Source organism: Castanea sativa, chromosome 1, assembly GCF_040712315.1.
Source record: "Castanea sativa cultivar Marrone di Chiusa Pesio chromosome 1, ASM4071231v1".
Taxonomy (NCBI): Eukaryota; Viridiplantae; Streptophyta; class Magnoliopsida; order Fagales; family Fagaceae; genus Castanea; species Castanea sativa.
Genome location: NC_134013.1, coordinates 58,483,106 through 58,501,903, shown reverse-complemented (window position 1 = coordinate 58,501,903; position 18,798 = coordinate 58,483,106). Strand labels below are relative to the sequence as shown.

At 42.9% G+C, this 18,798-nt stretch overlaps 1 protein-coding gene across 3 annotated transcripts; it reads right to left on the bottom strand.

The window, feature by feature from the left end:
* Positions 1 to 321: 321 nt before the first annotated feature.
* LOC142616542 (F-box/kelch-repeat protein At5g15710) lies at positions 322 to 4,472 on the bottom strand. Of its 3 annotated transcripts, XR_012840960.1 has the most exons (3): positions 2,295 to 4,472; positions 745 to 828; positions 323 to 704 (listed from the first exon to the last, which is right to left on the bottom strand). XR_012840960.1 is itself a non-coding variant. In XM_075789565.1 (1 exon), the coding sequence occupies exon 1, from the start codon at positions 3,974 to 3,976 to the stop codon at positions 2,654 to 2,656; it is 1,323 nt and encodes a 440-aa protein (XP_075645680.1). In that variant the 5' UTR covers positions 3,977 to 4,472; the 3' UTR covers positions 2,196 to 2,653. The 3 variants fall into 3 exon arrangements, 1 of the variants encoding a protein (XP_075645680.1); XR_012840993.1 differs by having other exon boundaries at positions 322 to 823; XM_075789565.1 differs by lacking the exons at positions 323 to 704; positions 745 to 828 and having other exon boundaries at positions 2,196 to 4,472.
* Positions 4,473 to 18,798: the final 14,326 nt, after the last annotated feature.

Here is an 18,798-nt window from a genome sequence, read left to right as displayed (position 1 = left end):
CTGTTTTTCATTTTTTAATCAAATTTTCGTTACTTATCAAAAAAAGAATAGCTTAGGGTGAGTAACTGCTCATGCTTACAGGGCTAGACAACTAACTGCTCATTCTAATAATTCGTGGTTATGGCTGTAACATTCTAAACCTTAACTAAGACGTTAACTCAATTGACTAACATAGTGTGAGAGAGAGAGAGAGAGAGAGTATGCTATAATATTACAAAACATATTAGAATCAACTCAAACAAAGCCATAAATCCAACTAGTTGGGTTGGCATGTAACAAAGTAGATGTAAATTAAATAGATTGTTGGATTACTAGAAATGCACGAGTTATGATGGTACTGATTGGTCCACACCCCATTCACCAAATTTGAGAAGTGCTTCTTGCATATGCTTAATAAGCAGAACTGATAACAGAAGTATAGTGGTCAGGCATGGACCCTTTCTTTTTTTTCTCTTTCTTTTTTAGAAAATTACAAATACACCTAGTGTGTTCTGAACCCACGACACTCAAACCTAGCTCAAATATCACAAAACATATGCTAGCACCCAGGTTTATCTATGGGCTCTATTAGGTACTTTTCAATTCATTCTAATGTTTTACCAACAATGTTTTACAAACTGCAGAACCCTAATGGTAGGATATGAACAGCCATTTGGAGGTTGGCATGTATCTGGAAGACATGACATGGTTTCTGAGAAGTATCCCTTTCTGTACTAATGAAATAAGTGGAACAGAACACCCGACCTCTAGTTGGTATGGTACCTCCAGCTTTCCCCACATGGATGAATGTGGGTTCAACTCCCCACAGGCACTAGTCCCCCACCTTTACTATAGCAAAAAATACAAAAATAATAATAATAATTTTCAAATGTACTTATCAAAAAAGAAAGAAATAACATTTCAAATTTGGAACCTAGAAAAATCTCAGCAAACAGTAACTAGAGCCCAATGAACATTCTTAAAATAGCATTAGTCTTTGCACATAGTCAGTCTCTTCTATAAACATAAACTGTAGATACTAGATATCCATAACTTCAGTACAAAAAAGTAAATAACAAAAACTTAAGACAGCTTTAAAGTATTAGTTCATCCAACTATGGCTACCATAAGAGCTCAGCAGATATCCCCACTGCCACTAACAGTCTAACATAGAAGGATATATGATCAAGTACTTCAAAGTTCAAATACCATTGTCATCCTATAGAAGTCCACCTTGTTTAGTATAACAACCCCCCCTTAAATAATTTTTTAGGGTATTGCTGAATCCAAACTTTAGTGTCATGCTTTACACTGAACCACTGGAGTCAAAAAGCCCATTTGCTATAGAACTAGTGGGTAAATTCTGAAAATGACATAAGCAATGCAAAAATGTGGAGTCCTTTGTCACATGGGTGAAGGCAGCAAACTAAATATACATAGTATGAAATGAGATGAACACAACAAAATTCATAAGGTCGGTGATCCCAGAAGTAAAAGAACCAAAGTTATATGTGTAAAAGGTGTGGGGAATCTGTTGATCATCTCCTCCTTCACTGTCCTATAGCTTATGAGATGTGGAGTATGGTCTTTTGCTTGTTTGGTATTTGTTGGGTGACGCCGCAAAGGGTAGTGGATCTATTGCATTGTTGGGCTTGCAATTTCAAGCGTCATCACAATATAGTGATTTGGAGGATGGTGCCGCACTGTTTGATGTGGTGTATCTAGCGGGAACGGAATTCTAGAAGCTTTGAGGGTCGCGATCAGTCCATTCTTGAGTTTAAGTCTTTTTTCTTTTTTACTCTTCTGGAATGGTGTTTAGTTTTACAATCTTTTTCTTTTTTTTGATAAGTATTTTACAATCTTTTTCTTGTCTTTCCCTTCCTGTTTTGCTTGATCATTGTAATTTGGTTTCTTGATTTTTGGTTTCTTGATTTTTTGCCTCTTTAGTACATTTCCTATGTACGGGACTGTGTTCTTCTCTAATATATTTTTTTCGTTACTTATCAAAAAAAAAAAAAACAACAAATAACAAATGGCTGTCAACATAATAACCATTATAAAAGACACAGTCCGAACAAGAAAAAAATGTGAAATTTGACCATACAAGAGCTTCTAATAGCACACAAAAGCACGTAAAAGTGGCAGCCAAAAAGACAAACAATTCACCACTTAGTAACATACTTGCAATATATAAACCAAGATGATGGCCACATAAATGAAAAAAAAAAATCATTGTATAGTAAATTAATGAGCAACATAGTATTAAGATCTAAGATATGTAGCTGGCATGTACAAATCAATTTTAAATATCTTACAGGAGTTGGAAAAGAAAATTGCCCACTTGCGATCCTTCCCTAGATGTCACCATCCATTTACTTCCTTAACAAGCCCAGCCCTTGAGTTAAAACCATACTCAATTATTGTACATTACAAAGTCCTGGCACTATCACCCTTGAATTGTCAAAATCTTGCCAACAAAACTGGTTTCTTCAGATGCATCTTCATTACTGATATGGCATGAAAAGCTGAAAGAAATTAATGACGAACTGACCAGCTTAGTGTGAAGAACCTTCCTCTTGGATGTGCAGAAGAAATTAGAGAAGATGCCAAACGAGGATGCTCACCCTCAAAATAAATAAAATAAAAATTAACACCACATAGCAAAATTTCCTCCTCAGTAGATAGAAGCATCAAATCTTGGCTCATAGAAACAAACTTGACTGTTGTATGACTGAAGGGCACAGCCGGCAATCCATGACCAAACCTTCTTATCCACATCATATAGAAGGCCCTTCCCTTGGTTCCAAGAAGTGAAGCAAATCAAATTGTCCTGACCAAAGCACTCAAACCTCTCAGCTGATAACCTCAACAAAGCTCGAAAATACTTTGGTGGCATCCTGCTAATCTCCACCCACATGATTTTTACATGATCCAATTCCCAAATTCTCATACTCTGAAGTGTACTATAAAGGCCAATCCTTCCAACTAGAAACAAACGCTTCTGAGTTCCAGCAACTAAATACCCATCCAACAAAGACCGTGGGAACTTAGCTGGAATGTGTTCCCAGTAGCCAGTATCCAGCCGATACATCATTAGACCAAGTGGTGAAAGGGTTTCCAAGTACAATTTGGAATCACAATATGCCATCTTTGAGGAGCAAAGATTGACTGCAGGCATTACCTGGTGAAGTGACCATATGTTGAGCTTCGAATCATATACTTCGGTGGGTAAAGATTTGTCGCCATATATATCACTAGTGGCTATAACTTTAAAGGATCGGTCTGTCCTATCAACAACCATTATCAGTTGCCTTTGCTGATTATAATGCATAGTTGGCAACGTCCTCCAAGTTTGTGTGAGGGGATTACAAACTAGAGTTTTGAAAGTTAGCCCATCAAGACCAGAAAAGCAAACAAGACCACCTGAAGACCCAACCAACCAGAATGCCCATGGAGGCAGAAACGTGAACGGAATCCTATACCACGTTTTCAACGGCAAGCTGAAGACCGAGCATTGTGGGGTCTGAGAGTTCCTCCAAAAAGTAAGAAGACAAGGCCCATGAGATGGCACTTGCGAGTGAAATTTGAGAAAACTACTATCTTGAAGAATAGAATTCCAACGTTTACAAACAGAACGTAGACGAAAGATCATAAATGGAGGAACCCTAGCTAAAATCTCATTCAACAAGTCTTCTGGCAACATTGCCCATATACTATCTTCCATTTGAACATCAGGGTGAACTGCTTTACCAAATGTAGCAGCTGTTTCCTCATCTAACCCGCGCGGTTTGGTCTTAATAACTTTCTGCCTCGAAGGGCTAGTGTTCCTTGATCCTACACGACCCAATGGACTTGTATTCCTCGACCCACCACCCCTAACAGGTGACACTTGCTTAGGGCACCTATCACTATCATCCTCACCAAAAGACCCATTTTTCTTAGATTGAGAACTAGACACTCCATTCCCAGATTCAGAAGATTCCCCAACACCATCCATGGTGCTCAACTAACCCAATTTAAATCCTTACACAAACACCAAATGCAAACCCTAAATCTAGGCTCCCACATCCAAAGATCCAAACTTTCCAAGCCTAAATATTGATTTCTAACATCAAATAAAAAAACCCATTAACAAAAACTTTACTGGGAGCTCAAAGAATCATTGATTGAAACCAGGCATTACAGTTCAAATCAAAAAAACCCTCAGTTTCCAGTCAGATTACGAAGAAAAAACAAATAATGTTGTAAATGATGAAAGGTAAGATTTTTAGCAGAGATAAATCTGAGAACAGAAAATTGAAGTTGTGGGTTTTCAGATTTATTACCTTTTGGTTCAAGAATCATCGGGTTTTTGCTTGGTCATAAAAGCTTGTCAGAGCTTCGAGAAGTAAAAAGTTTCCGAGGGATCAACATTTTCACAATGTGTTTGGTTCTTGTTGTTGTTTTTTCTTTTTCTTTTTTAATCACATAGTGACAAAACGAACAAGAAAAAATTATAGGTAAATGAGTGTTTGTTGAGGGAATTAATGGTATTGTGTACTATATAGTTCATGAGTGTCCAATGAGAATATACCACATCAGCAAACAGAAATCTGTCTGTTACGGGTCAAATTTTCTAGTTTACCAGTTAATTTGACTAGAAAATGCACTTTTGTAGTATTACTACCGCTGACACCTATGATTATGGTAGAAAATTTGGGGCATTTTATATGGCAAATAACACTTCTCAAGTATGAAGATTTCCGGTGCCAAATCTATTGCTAATGTTGAGCAAATTGAGGTGAAATTTATATTAAATATTTACTTTTTTTTACCTAATATGTTATATTTTATCTTTAAAACCCTTTTTTTATTTAGTTATCTTTCTATGTAATATATAACTCTATTATTATTTTACATGCAACAAAAACAGATGTATTTGAGAAGGTTGATAACTTAATATGGCACACGATATATATATATATATATATATATATATTGAATAGACAAGCGAAATACCAAAAAAAAAACCAATAACTAGATGCATAATATCACTGAAGTAGAGTAAGTTGTTGTGCGTTATATGTAAACTTTGGACCTTAATTGATATGACGAGCTTTAAAGCATTGGTCTATGTGACTAAAGCGTACAATACCATGCCAGTAATGGATTGGGATGTGATAAAATGATATCGAGAGTTGTTGTGCTTTATGCGTGAGCCTTGGACTTGTTTACTGTTTAGTATAATGGGCTTTAAAACGGTAAAAAACAAACTGTTAGCCTCTCATTGATGGAATATATGATTTGAGGTATCTCATTAATTAGCTTACTTATAAAAATAAATAAATAAATAAGGGAGCTCGTGTGTATAATCATCACTTCACGCTTCAAGGTATAATTTGGGTAAGTTCAAGAATACCACTAATGCACAACAAGGCATACCACAACTCACACCCACGTTTTTTATACCGTCAAGCTAGCTTGAACCAAATGCCGAAACAACCCGCAACACAAAGTTGCATGAGCTAGGACTCGAACCTTTGAGCAAATTAACTTAATTAAACATTTGACAAGAATGAAAGAAAAAATCTAAAGTGCCAAAAAGATTCATTAAAGTTAATGATGCATTTATTAAAAAATAAAATAAAATTAGTGGTGCACTGTATGGAAGTTGTTGATGTAGACGAGTAGATCCCTTAACTATGTTGGAACTGGTATGTTGTGTTTGTCAAATTCTCTTGAATAAAGCTCCAAAATAAAGCTCCCACAAGGCCACAACCACTAAGACAAAAAGTAGAGTCCAATAACAAAATAACCAGCAACTTAGGGGAGCCCAATTACAAAAATAAAAAGAGTGACAGGGGTGCATTTTCTTTGAATTGTTTTTTTTTTTTTAATAAAAATATATATATATAGGTATGTTATCTTTAAAATAAAAATATGATACTTGACTTTTTTTTTCTTCTTGCTAAATTCAATTTATCTTATCCCTAAGAACATTCACATCCAGTTTTTAAAAAAAATTGCATTTTACCCTTTCAAAAACTACTTTATCATTTATATCATATCATTTTACAACACACTCAACACCTCAACTTTTATTTTGTCATACAACACATTAAAATAATATATCTACACAATAAAATAATATATCCCAAAACCATATCTATTCTCTCCCATCTCTCTCCTCTCTATAATTTTTACCTTTCTTCCTTTGTCTCTCTTCCACTGAAAACACCTGTTACCACCACCTCCACTGTCCAAAAAGGCTACAAAACTCAAACAAACCACCCCTGTCTCATTGCCCATCACCCACCACTCACCACCACCAAAACAAAACCCACAAATGACCAACAAAAATCCAGCAAAATGGGACCCACACCAATCCAACAATATCACCAAAATCGAAACCAAACAAAATCCATAAATGAACAACTCGCACCATATTCTATTAATCCCAATTGAAACATCATCCTTCTCACAGAATCTAGCACCAATTAGTCCAAAACCAACCTCTTGCCCTTTTTATATTAGAAATTTCATGCCCAATCCAGACACCAGGAATTACCAAACAACATTGTATACAATAACATGGTGCAAGACACAAAGTAAGGAAGAAAATAAACTTTTTCCCATCTTTCCGAAGTCAACAACGATCTCCACACCACACCCCAACGCCAATCTCCACACCTCACCCAAACACTGATCTGCGCCAAACCCCAAACACCAATCTTCACGCCATCACACTGAACTACAATGAGAGAGAGACGAGAAATAATGAGTGAGTGATGGCTTGCCATGGCCAGTGACAGTGGGTCAGGCCATGGTATGGTGGCTATAGGGTTTTGAGTCTGAAGAAATGAGAGCAAAATGAGAGAGAGAAGGAAGATAGATAAAAGAAAAAGAAATAATGAGAGAGAAAGAGAGAGAGAGTTTGTTGGAGTTTTTAATAAAAAGTATGAGAGAGACAATTAAAAAATTGTTTTTAGAAATACCATTCTGCTACAGTAGCATCATATAAATAAGATGCTACTGTAGCACAATTGTAAAAAAATTTACTATTACAATACCGAGTAAAATGGCCTTTTTGTGCTTTAATGGTAAAATAGACTAACATATGGCATATGGCATGTCCGGTGTGAATGCTCTTAATATCACACTTACTCATCCAAATTTCCATCCAGATTAGTGAAAAAGTATCTTTTAAAAAAAGACTATCTTATGGTGTATCTTTATCCCATTTAGTGGACCCTTGAAACTTACATGTTATAAGAGGAGTACTTTCATAATATACTCTTATAAGATAAAATTTTAAAAAAAATATTTTTGTTTATTTCATTGGAAAATCTTATATAAATATAGTTTTTGTATTTTCTTGTGCTTAGTAGCATTTAGGTCAAATAAAAACTATTTTTAATCAATGTAAATCTTTATTAGAAATACGACTTACCAGTTTGTTTCAAAGGAAAACCTTTTGTGAAGAAGTGAAGATAGTGTAAGCGCACAATTGCACCTGGCCCCAAGAACAGTAACGGGCTCAGGCCCAATAAGCCTTAAACAATATGATTTGTAGAGCGTGGGCTTGAAACCCAGGTTAGAAGTGTTTGAGGATTAAATGACAAGCCAAAGATGGTAAGCACTTGAAAATAACAAAGAATACTGTAAATCAACCTGCTCGGACGTAAGCCGAGAACTGTTCTTATATTATTTCTCTCTCTTTTTTCTCTCTCTTTTTGATTACAAAAAAGGGGGTCTCCATTTCTGTTCTAAGTTCCTCCTTAAATACTCCTCTTTTTGATACTTTGTACACGTGTTGCCCCAACTCCCCCTTAGCCTAGATATTTCTTTTCTCGTTGCCTTTGAATAGTAACGAAGTTTCCTTCCATCGTTCGTGTGTCACTTCCCCATTAATGCGCTGGGTGGTAGGTGCAGGTCTTTAATGTGGAGGTGACAGCCTTTATCCTTGGTGTTTCTCTAACATCTGCTTCTAGGACATTCAAGGGTTTACCCCTTTTATCCATTGGTTTTGACCATGTCATTGCCTAACGTTTATCATGAAGTTCGGGTTCTCCTGTCCGTCCGAAGAGAAATTCACCCTCGGCCGGATCCCTCGATCCCTGCGTATGGGCCGACCCGTAATACTAACAAGTTCTAAACTCAAGAGCAGGTTGGCCTTCCTTAGCACGGCCCAAAGGCCCATATCTCCATCAGGGTCTTTTTACTCCCCACAATAGCCCCTCACAACACTAATTTTCAACGTCCGAGGCGAAAAAAAGGGTTTCGATCCGACGAGAACCTACTCTCTACACACTTCTCAGGAGTGATTACACGTGCGTAAATCCGTTTCCCGTCCCGTAAGATGCCACCCGGCGGTTTTATTTTCAAAAACGCGCGCATTTATGACCTGTAAGCCACACTTTGTCTTCCACGTTCAACCGCGAGATGGGTATCCAACCGTCCTCGTTACTCCACGAAAATTTGGGCTGGATAAACATAATTTCGAGGCCGCTTTTCCGCACATCGTGACGCTTCGGAACTTGCGCGCCTTCATTTAATTTCCTGTGGGCTAATCCCATCAAAACATCAAGAATCATACTTTACCCGCAAAACCGTGAAATTTGCACACCTTTATCTTTGTAAGTTCTTGCTCTCTCTCTCTTTAACCTTTTCTCCTGACATAGTCCTCATCGTCCTTGTAGACATTCTCCCCTTTAGAGTTTAGCCTTTCGTTCTTTTCTCGATGGGTAGGTTTAAGTGTCTAGTTGATACCGCCGCCGGAATGGAAGGCTTCAGAGCCAAGTATCACATTCCCGCGATGTAGGTTTAAAATATTGCTCCTGCAGAAGCCGTGGCCGGCTCTAGAAAGGAGGGAGAGGTTATCATCCCAATGATAGCCTTTGGCGAGGGTGGGATGACCCTCCCAATGAGGCCCGTAACCAGTGAGTACTCGCAACCACCGGCCGTGTCCCGATCAATGCCTCCCAAACGTTTTTAGAGTTTTGGGTAGTGTCGATGCTCTAAACGAGCAAGCATGGGTTTAAACCTCACTCCGGCACGATGTTGTCTTTCCGTACGAGTCCCATAAACTTTCCAAAGTAGGTTATTACATTAAGTCTCGCTCCAAAGGTCGTTAGGCTAATCTCCGTCCGCCCAAATCCAACAAAGGCATGAAGGATGACTACCCGATCGTCTCTCGGGAACCGGCACGACGGCCTCCATCGCCCCGCCGAGCGGGGAGATCCGTGTGCGACACCTTAGGATTAACCTTCCCCCCGCATAAACTCCTCTAATACTTAATAAAATACGCATTCACATGCATTCATGTTTATTTAGGTTTATCATGTATTGTATGAATCCGACCATATTCGTTTGATTTGGTGTCTTCCTTGCGTATAAGCGACACGTGCGCCCACGCTTAAGCCACCGCAACGTTGCATCTTAATCGAGTACCGCGCTCCGAGGTGTTTGTCGCCGAGGACCTACAACTCGAGCGGCTCATCTCGATCTTAGGATATACTCCCATCTCCTCGACTTCCAGAGATAGAAAACGCCATAAGAGTCGGTGACCGAAGGCGAAGGAAGATAAACGTAGCCCGGCCCCACTTTTTGGACGACCACGATCTCCTCGACGCCCCCGACACCGTTTTATACGGACAGCCCATCGCGGCCACCCCCCGCCGTGCATTCTCAAGCGACCGTTGTTCCGTAAGAGCCAGGTGTCTTCCTCGCATACACTAGGGACGAAGAGATAGATCAATTCCAACTCAAGACACCGAAGACCTCAAGGGACTCAGTTCGTCGTACTTTCCCGACGAGGAGGAAAAGCCACCAAGGCCTCTCGGAATTGCGGTGGTTCATAGTTGCCCGACCGAAGACGGATCCGAGGAAGATATGGATAGGATGCAGGATCTCCTAACCAAAAGAGGTGCAAAGGTCGCCGGAAGAAGACGGGGCGTCCTAAGTTCCCCCCATCTTTTCCACCTCCCCCTCCTCCAAACTCGAGCCAAAACTTCCACTCGAGGATCCCAAGAAGAAGAGAAAAGGGGATACCGAGGGGACGATCAGCCAAGGACCCCAAAAACCACGACAACAACCCCCACCGGCTCACAGCACAGGAGCCGGATAAAGGCAAGGGTAGGGCCCGCTCGCCTGAAAGCATGGAGATAAGGGACGAGGCCGAAGTGCGCCGAGCACCGACCACCCGGTCCCCCGACCCAAGACTAGACGGCCGCACCCATCTCCTCGCCAATCCAAGATAAGGTGGCGGTTCAACAAGGCCATGCCCACCACTTGGCCGGTTGTTAAAGCGCCTCTTCTCCGCCGCCCAAGGATACGGAGACCTTGGAAAAAATGAGCCCCACAACTATTCCTTTCTTTAAAAAGGGACCTAGCGCCGGTAAGTTTCCCTTTTTAGGAATATTCCACTTCTAACAATATTCATAAGTTTTTTACTATTCCTAATTCCATCATACTTTGTTACAGCCATTCGTAGGTTCGTAGCCAGAAGTTCATGTAAGACACTTAAGAAGGCCAGAACTCGAGCCGGGAGATCAGATGGAGACCGAGAAGTCCTTGGGCCGCCTCGCCGAGAACGAGAAGCTTGTCGCGAGGTGGCCGATCCGAAGAGAGAAAAGAATGGGGTGGAGTCTAATCGAAGACCATGAAGACCCGTATAGAAGGCGCCGCAAACTCCTTCGCGAAAAAGATGATGAGCTCTCCCGAGCCCAAAGGGAACGCTCGGATTTGGAAAAGGAGCTTGCGCTAATGAAAGAAGAAGCCAGCTCATTCCAACGCTTTCTACAAACTGCCAAGCAGACGAGCTACGAGGAAGGGGTAGCAACCACCGAGGAGCAGCTGACAGAGGCCTTCGCGGCTTTGTGCCGGGAATACTGTCAGAAAGTCTGGGGGGAAGCCCTAAAAATAGCTGGAGTTCCTCTATCCTCGGATCTGAGGAAGTCCGAGAATGTTTGGCTTCCCCTGGAGATACAGGAGATTGAAGAGGCTCCTGCTGCTACTCCTACCCCTGAGTCAACTCTCCCTGCTCTGCCTCCGATGGTCCCACACTCGATTCCAGATCCTACGTAACCCTTCTGTTCCAACAAAGAGAAGGAAGGAGGAGGGATGCAGAGAAGGATTTGAGCCGACAAAGGGAACCCAACGTCCTTCCAACGAAGACAAGAGACAAAGGAAAGCAAGTCCCGACTTCCTTCGAGCCGGAGTTGAAAGAGACAGAGGGAACCAGCACTTCTCAGCAAGATCCTCCTCCAAAAGCTTAGGACCTAGCTTAGGGCTTCTCTTTCTCCATATTCGGCCTTTATATGTAATACATGTCCAAATGATTAATGAAGGACAACTTTACTTGATTTTCAATCGTGTTGCATCTGTTTTTACTTTATTCTTTTTATAATTATCGCAAAAATTTCCCATTAATACATAGCAAAAGTTTCTCAGAGTAAACAAATCTAACTCCAAGGATTGCACAATCACAACTTCCACATAATCATGCGCATGTTATTAAAGACTTAACAGAAGGTGACATGCTTGAGATATTTAACAATGCCTTGATTAAAAAGAAGAAAAGACCTCATATAACGATCAAACCCTTGCAATGTACAGCACCGTTTCTAGTAGGATGTAAGGTCAGAGGACCATTCCTTATACAAATTTGCTTAACACTTAAAGATATAAAACTTAAGATCCGGATTAATGACCAGTAAGGCACTACTCTCCAGGCGCAATAAGAAATTAACTTTAATCAAGTTTGTGGTCCAAGGACAAGACTTAAACAATTTCCCATTGGTTCTTAAGATCAATAAGCTTAAATGTCAATTTGTCCAATGTAGGAGGTCCAAGGACCCGGCATAACTAAGGTTCTGTTTAACAAATGACAAGACATCAATTTCCACAAGGTTTGTGGTCCGAGGACTGCACTTAACCAAGTTTCTGTTTGATTCTTAAGATCAGTAACTTCAAATGTTAATTTCCCCAAAGTAGGAGGTCCGAAGACCCAGCATAACTAAGGTTCTATTTAACAAATGACAATACATCAATTTCCACAAGGTTTGTGGTCCGAGGACTCGCACTTAACCAAGTTTCTCGTTTGATTCTTAAGATCAAGAACTTCAAATGTTAATTTCCCCAAAGTAGGAGGTCCGAAGACCCGCATAACTAAGGTTCCCGTTTTAACAAATGACAAGACATCAATTTCCACAAGGTTTCGTGGTCCGAGGACTGCACTTAACCAAGTTTCGTTTGATTCTTAAGATCGCAACTTCAAATGTTAATTTCCCCCAAAGTAGGAGGTCCGAAGACCCTAAAAGCATAACTAAGGTTCTTGCTTTAACAAATGACAAGACATCAATTTCCACAAGGTTTCGTGGTCCGAGGACTGCACTTAACCAAGTTTCTGTTTGATTCTTAAGATCAGTAACTTCAAATGTTAATTTCTCCAAAGTAGGAGGTCCGAAAACCCGGCATAACTAAGGTTCTGTTTAACAAATGACAAGACATCAATTTCCACAAGGTTTGTGGTCCGAGGACTGCACTTAACCAAGTTTCTGTTTGATTCTTAAGAACAATAGCTTCAAATGTTAATTTCCCCAAAGTAGGAGGTCCGAAGACCCGGCATAACTAAGGTTCTGTTTAACAAATGACAAGACATCAATTTCCACAAGGTTTGTGGTCCGAGGACTGCACTTAACCAAGTTTCTGTTTGATTCTTAAGAACAATAGCTTTATGCGTCAGAGGCACTCATAACTTTGAAATGTTCATTGACAAAAGCACATTTTATTAATAATAATATCTTCTAAGATTATTTACATTCCATGGGCGTGGTACAATTCTTTCATCTAGGTCAGCTAGCCGATATAACCCTATGCCCTTACCGAAACAATGCGATAGGCCTTCCCGCCGGGTCCTAATTTACCCTAAGCCGGGTTCTTAGAGGTGCCCACAACTTTTCTTAGTACGAGATCACCATGTGCAAGTGGCCTTAGCCTCACATGAGCGTCATATCCCCGTTTTAGCTTCTGTTGATAATAAGCCATTCGGACCACTGCTGCCTCGCGCCGTTCCTCAAGCAAATCTAGGCCTTTCTCCAGGAGTCCCGCGTTATTCTCTGGATTGAAAGAGCTCGTCTGTAGGGTGGGAAAACCAGATTCTAGAGGTATCACCGCCTCGGCTCCATAAGTCATAGAGAATGGCGTTTCTCCAGTGGACCTGCGCGGTGTGGTCCGATACGTCCACAGAACATGAGCGAGCTCTTCTACCCATCTGCCTTTCACATCATCCAACCTTTTCTTCAGTCCACTGACAATGACTTTGTTAACGGCCTCGGCTTGCCCATTTCCTCTAGGATAAGCTGGGGTGGAATATCTATTTATGATACCCATGTCACCACAATACTTCCTAAAAGCCTTACTGTCGAACTGAACACCATTGTTTGAGACGAGTGTGTGTGGTATACCGAATCTAGTAACGATGTTTTTCCAGACAAACTTCTTGGAGTCAACATCTCTTATATTTGCTAAGGGCTCGGCCTCAACCCATTTAGTGAAATAGTCTGTTCCCACGAGAAGCCATCTTTTATTGCCTGTTGCCCTCGGAAATGGCTCAACTATGTCTAGTCCCCACTGTGCGAAGGGCCAAGGACTGGAAAGGGGGTTAAGAACTCCTCCAGGTTGATGAATATTAGGAGCAAACCTCTGACACTGATCACATTTCCTAGCATAGTCTTGGGCCTCTCTTTGCATATTGGGCCACCAATAACCCTGAGTCAGAGCTCTGTGGGCTAAGGATCTTCCCCTAGTGTGGCTGCCACAAATCTCTTCATGCAATTCTTCTAGAAGCCCCTCCGTTGAATCAGGGTGTACACACAACAAGTACGGTCCTAAAAAGGATCGTTTGTACAGTTTTTGGTCCTCGAACAACCAGAAACGTGGCGCCTTTCGGCGTATCTTATCTGCTTCAGATTTTTCCTCAGGAAGGACATCATCCCTAAGAAAAGATACGACCGGGTCGATCCAACTAGGTCCAGGCCTTATTAGATGGATACGAGGCGCGTTGGTAATGACAAGAGAGGGTTCTAGTAAATCCTCAACGAGGATAACCCTAGGTAAACCTTGAGCCGAGGACGTTGCCAGCGTGGCTAAGGAGTCTGCATGGGTGTTTCCACTCCGAGAGATATGAGTTAAGGCGAAGGAGTCAAATTCAGTTTGCTGGTGCTTAATCTGGGCCAAATATTCCTGCATCCTTGGATCTCTAGCCTCCATGGTTCCCGTGACCTGGCCGACCACCGCCGAGAATCCGAGAAGATATGGATTTCCTTTCCACCCATTCTATGCACCATTTTCATGCCTACCAAGACCGCTTCGTATTCGGCCTCATTGTTAGTAGCCGAGAACGCCAATCTCAAAGATTTTTCGAAGACAATTCCCTCTGGGGACGTTAGAACAAGTCCAACACCAGATCCTCTCTGATTTAGCCGCCCCATCCACATACACTTTTCAAATCGGAGGCATGGTAGTTGTAATCACACCAACTGATTTTTCATCCATGTGTGCTTCTTTTAGAGTTTCTTCCAGTAATGGCTCGGCAAATTCCGCCACCAAGTCAGCGAGGACCTGGCCCTTCACCGAGGTGCGAGGCTTGTATTTAACATCAAAAGCCCCCAGGATGGTCCCCCACTTTGCTATCCTTCCTGAGTAGTCAGCACAACGCAGCACTGCCTTGAGGGGCAATTGGGTCAGAACAACCACTGTGTGGGACTGAAAATAATGGGGAAGCTTTCGCGTGGCATGAACCACGGCCAGGAGCGCTTTCTCTAAGGGTTGATAACGCACCTCGGTATCACCCAAAGATTTACTAACGTAATATACCGGTCTTTGCACCCCATTATCATCTCTTATCAGGACCAGGCTGACCGCGTGGATGGCCACTGCCAGATTAGCAAACAAAATCTCATGTGCCTCCGGTTGAGACAGAATGGGTGGCCGAGAAAGATATTGCTTGAGCTGTTGAAAAGCTAACTCGCAGTCCTCAGTCCATCGAAACCCTTTCCACTTATTCAACAGTTGGAAGAAGGGACGACACCGGTCAGCTGACCGAGATATAAACCTGTTCAAAGCGGTAATCATTCCCGTCAACTTTTGAATTTCTTTTGGGTTCCGAGGAGGCTGCAAGTCCTGAATAGCCTTGACCTGCACCGGATTTACCTCTATGCCTCTATGAGTAATCATGTATCCCAAGAACTTTCCAGACCCCATGCCGAAAGAGCATTTTGAGGCGTTGAGGCGCAACTTGTACCTTCTCAGTATCTGAAAAGTGTCGGCCAAATCTTTCACGTGTGAGGGTATTGTTTTGCTTTTCACCACCATATCGTCAACGTATACTTCAATGGTTTTTCCCATTTGCTGTTCGAACATTCTGGTCATCATCCTTTGATAAGTAGCCCCAGCATTCTTCAAACCGAATGGCATGACCTTATAATGGTAATTCCCCGTCGGTGTAATGAAGGCGCCTTCTCCCCGATCCTCTGCTGCGGGAATCCGGTGATAACCCCGGAAGGCGTCTAAGAAACTCATCCGAGGATTTCCGACATGGCATCCACCGCTTGATCAATACGTGGCATCGGGAACGAATCTTTAGGGCAGGCCTTGTTCGGATCGCAAAGTCCACACATACCCTCCACGTTCCATTTTTCTTTTTAACGACGACTGTATGGGCCAACCACTCGGGGTAGAAAACTTCTTTGATAGCCCCAGCCCTCTTGAGTTTAAGCACCTCTTCCTTCACAGCCTCGGAATGTTCCCTGGAAGAGCGCCGAGGTGGCTGCCTTCTCGGAACAATAGCTGGGTTGACATTTAAATGATGACAAATGAAGCTCGGATCGACGCCTGGAGCTTCATAAGGATCCCACGCAAAAACATCAACATTGTCCTTCAAGAATTCTAACAATTCCATCTTCTCTTGGTGTGGCAAAAGTACACCGACTTGGAAGAATCTCTCTGGGTCATCGGCCACTGGAAACTTCTCTAATCCCTCGCAATGTGTCTCATCTCCTGTCACCATTCCAGATGAATCAAGAGCCGTTAACTGCTATAAGTCTTTGGTGATCAAAGCCGAAGACTCGACTTCTGTCTGATGCAGTACTGCAGCCGATATGCACTGCCTGGCTACCGATTGGCTGCCGAGGATTTCCTCAACACATTCCCCCGAGAGGAATTTAACTTTAACATGTAAGGTGGAGGAGACGGCTCCAAGCGCATGCAGCCAAGGCCTGGCAAGGATGGCCGTGTATGGAGAGTACGCATCAACCACGATGAAGTCCACCTCAACCGTTTCTGGGCCGGATTGAACGGGCAAACGGATCTGTCCCTTCGGCACAACGGCTCTCCCTTCAAAGCTTATAAGTGGCGAGTCATAAGGAGTGAGGTCTTCCAACTTCAACCTTAACCCCTTAAATAGATCAGGGTACATGATATCTGCACCGCTGCCCTGATCTATCATCACCCTTCTCACGTCATAGTTCCCTATTCTGAGGGTAACCACAAGAGCATCGTCATGGGGCTGGATAGTCCCTACCTTATCTTCCTCCGAGAAACCTAAGACGGGCAAAGTGCCCTTCAACCTCTTCAGCCTGTGACCCACATCCTCGGTCTGCGGATGGGAAACCGCCATCACCCTAGTGGGACCTGAGCCGGTCCTGCTAGGGGCAGCGAGGATAACATTAATTGTTCCCAATGCTGGCCGAGATGTATTGTTCCTCTGGTTGTTTGAGCCAACTTGACTGACCTGCCCAGTGGGCTGACACAGGTGCTGCTTTAACTTTCCCTCACTGACGAGCTGCTCCAGATGGTTCCACAGGGTCCGACAGTTCTCGGTAGTGTGGCCCACATCCCGGTGGTACTGGCAAAAGAGGTTGTGATTCCTCTTCGCAGGGTCTCCTGCCATCTTATCAGGCCATTTAAAGAAGGGTTCCTTGCGAACTTTCTCCAACATTCGATGTACCGGTTCCCGAATACGTTGTTCACGGCCCGAGGTGCCGCCGAGGGGGACCGTCCAACGTAATCTCTCCTCGGCCCGTTATTGTGATATCCGTCCGACCCGAAATCCCTTCTCTCCCCGCGGGATAACCTTCTCCTTTCCCTTTCCTTACCGTTGGTCTTCCTCCACTCTATTATACTCGTCAATACGGTCCATGAGGCGACGTACACCGCGAATGTGCTTTTTAGTCAAAGACTTTCTCGTGTCGTGATCGCAGGAAGGCCTACCTTAAAGGTATTAAGCGCCACCTCATCAAAGTCGCCATCTATTTCATTAAACATCTCTCAGTAACGATTGGAGTATGCTTTCAACGTCTCCCCTTCCCTCATGGTCATGGATAACAGCGAGTCCAATGGCCGAGGTACTCTACTACACGTGATAAACCGTGAAGCGAATGCCCTAGTAAGCTCCCCAAACGAACTTATAGACCCCAACTTAAGGCCGTTGAACCACCTCATAGCAACAGGTCCCAGGCTAGAGGGGAAAACTTTGCACATCAGGGTCTCGTTGTGAAAGTGCACCGCCATCCTCTGGTTAAAGTGACTCACATGCTCCACCGGATCAGTCCGGCCATTATAGATGGTGAAAGTGGGCTGGGTAAACCTTCTGGGAAGCCTTCCTTTCTCAATCCTCCGTGCAAATGGAGATTTGGAGAGCTGGTGCAACGCCCTACTCATGGCATCGTTGCCTAAGCCCCTAGAACGAGGCTTCTTACGTCTGCGAGTTAGCTGGTCGCCCTCCTCACCGGAAGATGTTGCACTGGTGGGAGAGCGCGACCTTGAGCTGTAGCCAGCTCCCCTATCCTCCTCCAAGGAAGAATTAGATGAGGACGGTGAAAACCTACGCTTGGCGCGGCGTAGCTTTCTCTTTAAACGGTTAATTTCCTTCTGCATGGATTTAGAACCCTCATCGTGGGTGGTGCTACCCCCTCATGAATATGGCTAGCACCTGGATATTCTGTATAGACACTCCCCTCACGATCCCTTCGATGTTCAAGACGTTCGAAATGATCTTCCGGCTGTGATCCCTGTGACTCAGCATGGTGAGCACCTAAGCCTGCCATAGTATCCCTGCCTCTTCTAGACTAGATTTCCTACAGACGGCGCCAATTGTAAGCGCACAATTGCACCTGGCCCCAAGAACAGTAACGGGCTCAGGCCCAATAAGCCTTAAACAATATGATTTGTAGAGCGTGGGCTTGAAACCCAGGTTAGAAGTGTTTGAGGATTAAATGACAAGCCAAAGATGGTAAGCACTTGAAAATAACAAAGAATACTGTAAATCAACCTGCTCGGACGTAAGCCGAGAACTGTTCTTATATTATTTCTCTCTCTTTTTTCTCTCTCTTTTTGATTACAAAAAAGGGGGTCTCCATTTCTGTTCTAAGTTCCTCCTTAAATACTCCTCTTTTTGATACTTTGTACACGTGTTGCCCCAACTCCCCCTTAGCCTAGATATTTCTTTTCTCAGTGCCTTTGAATAGTAACCAGAAGTTTCCCTTCCACTGTTCAGGTGTCACTTCCCCATTAATGCGGCCAGGGTGGTAGGTGCAGGGTCTTTAATGTGGAGGTGACAGCCTTTATCCTTGGTGTTTCTCTAACATCGGTGCTTCTAGGACATTCAAGGGTTTACCCCTTTTATCCATTGGTTTTGACCATGTCATTGCCTAACGTTTATCATGAAGTTCTGGGTTCTCCGGTGTCCGTCTGAAGAGAAATTCACCCTCGGCTGGATCCTCGGATCCTCGGCGTATGGGCCGACCCGTAATACTAACAAGTTCTAAACTCAAGAGCAGG

Bases quoted from the DNA above. Each gene is read 5' to 3' on its own strand.
- LOC142616542 (XM_075789565.1), bottom strand. From the start codon at position 3,976: ATGGATGGTGTTGGGGAATCTTCTGAATCTGGGAATGGAGTGTCTAGT.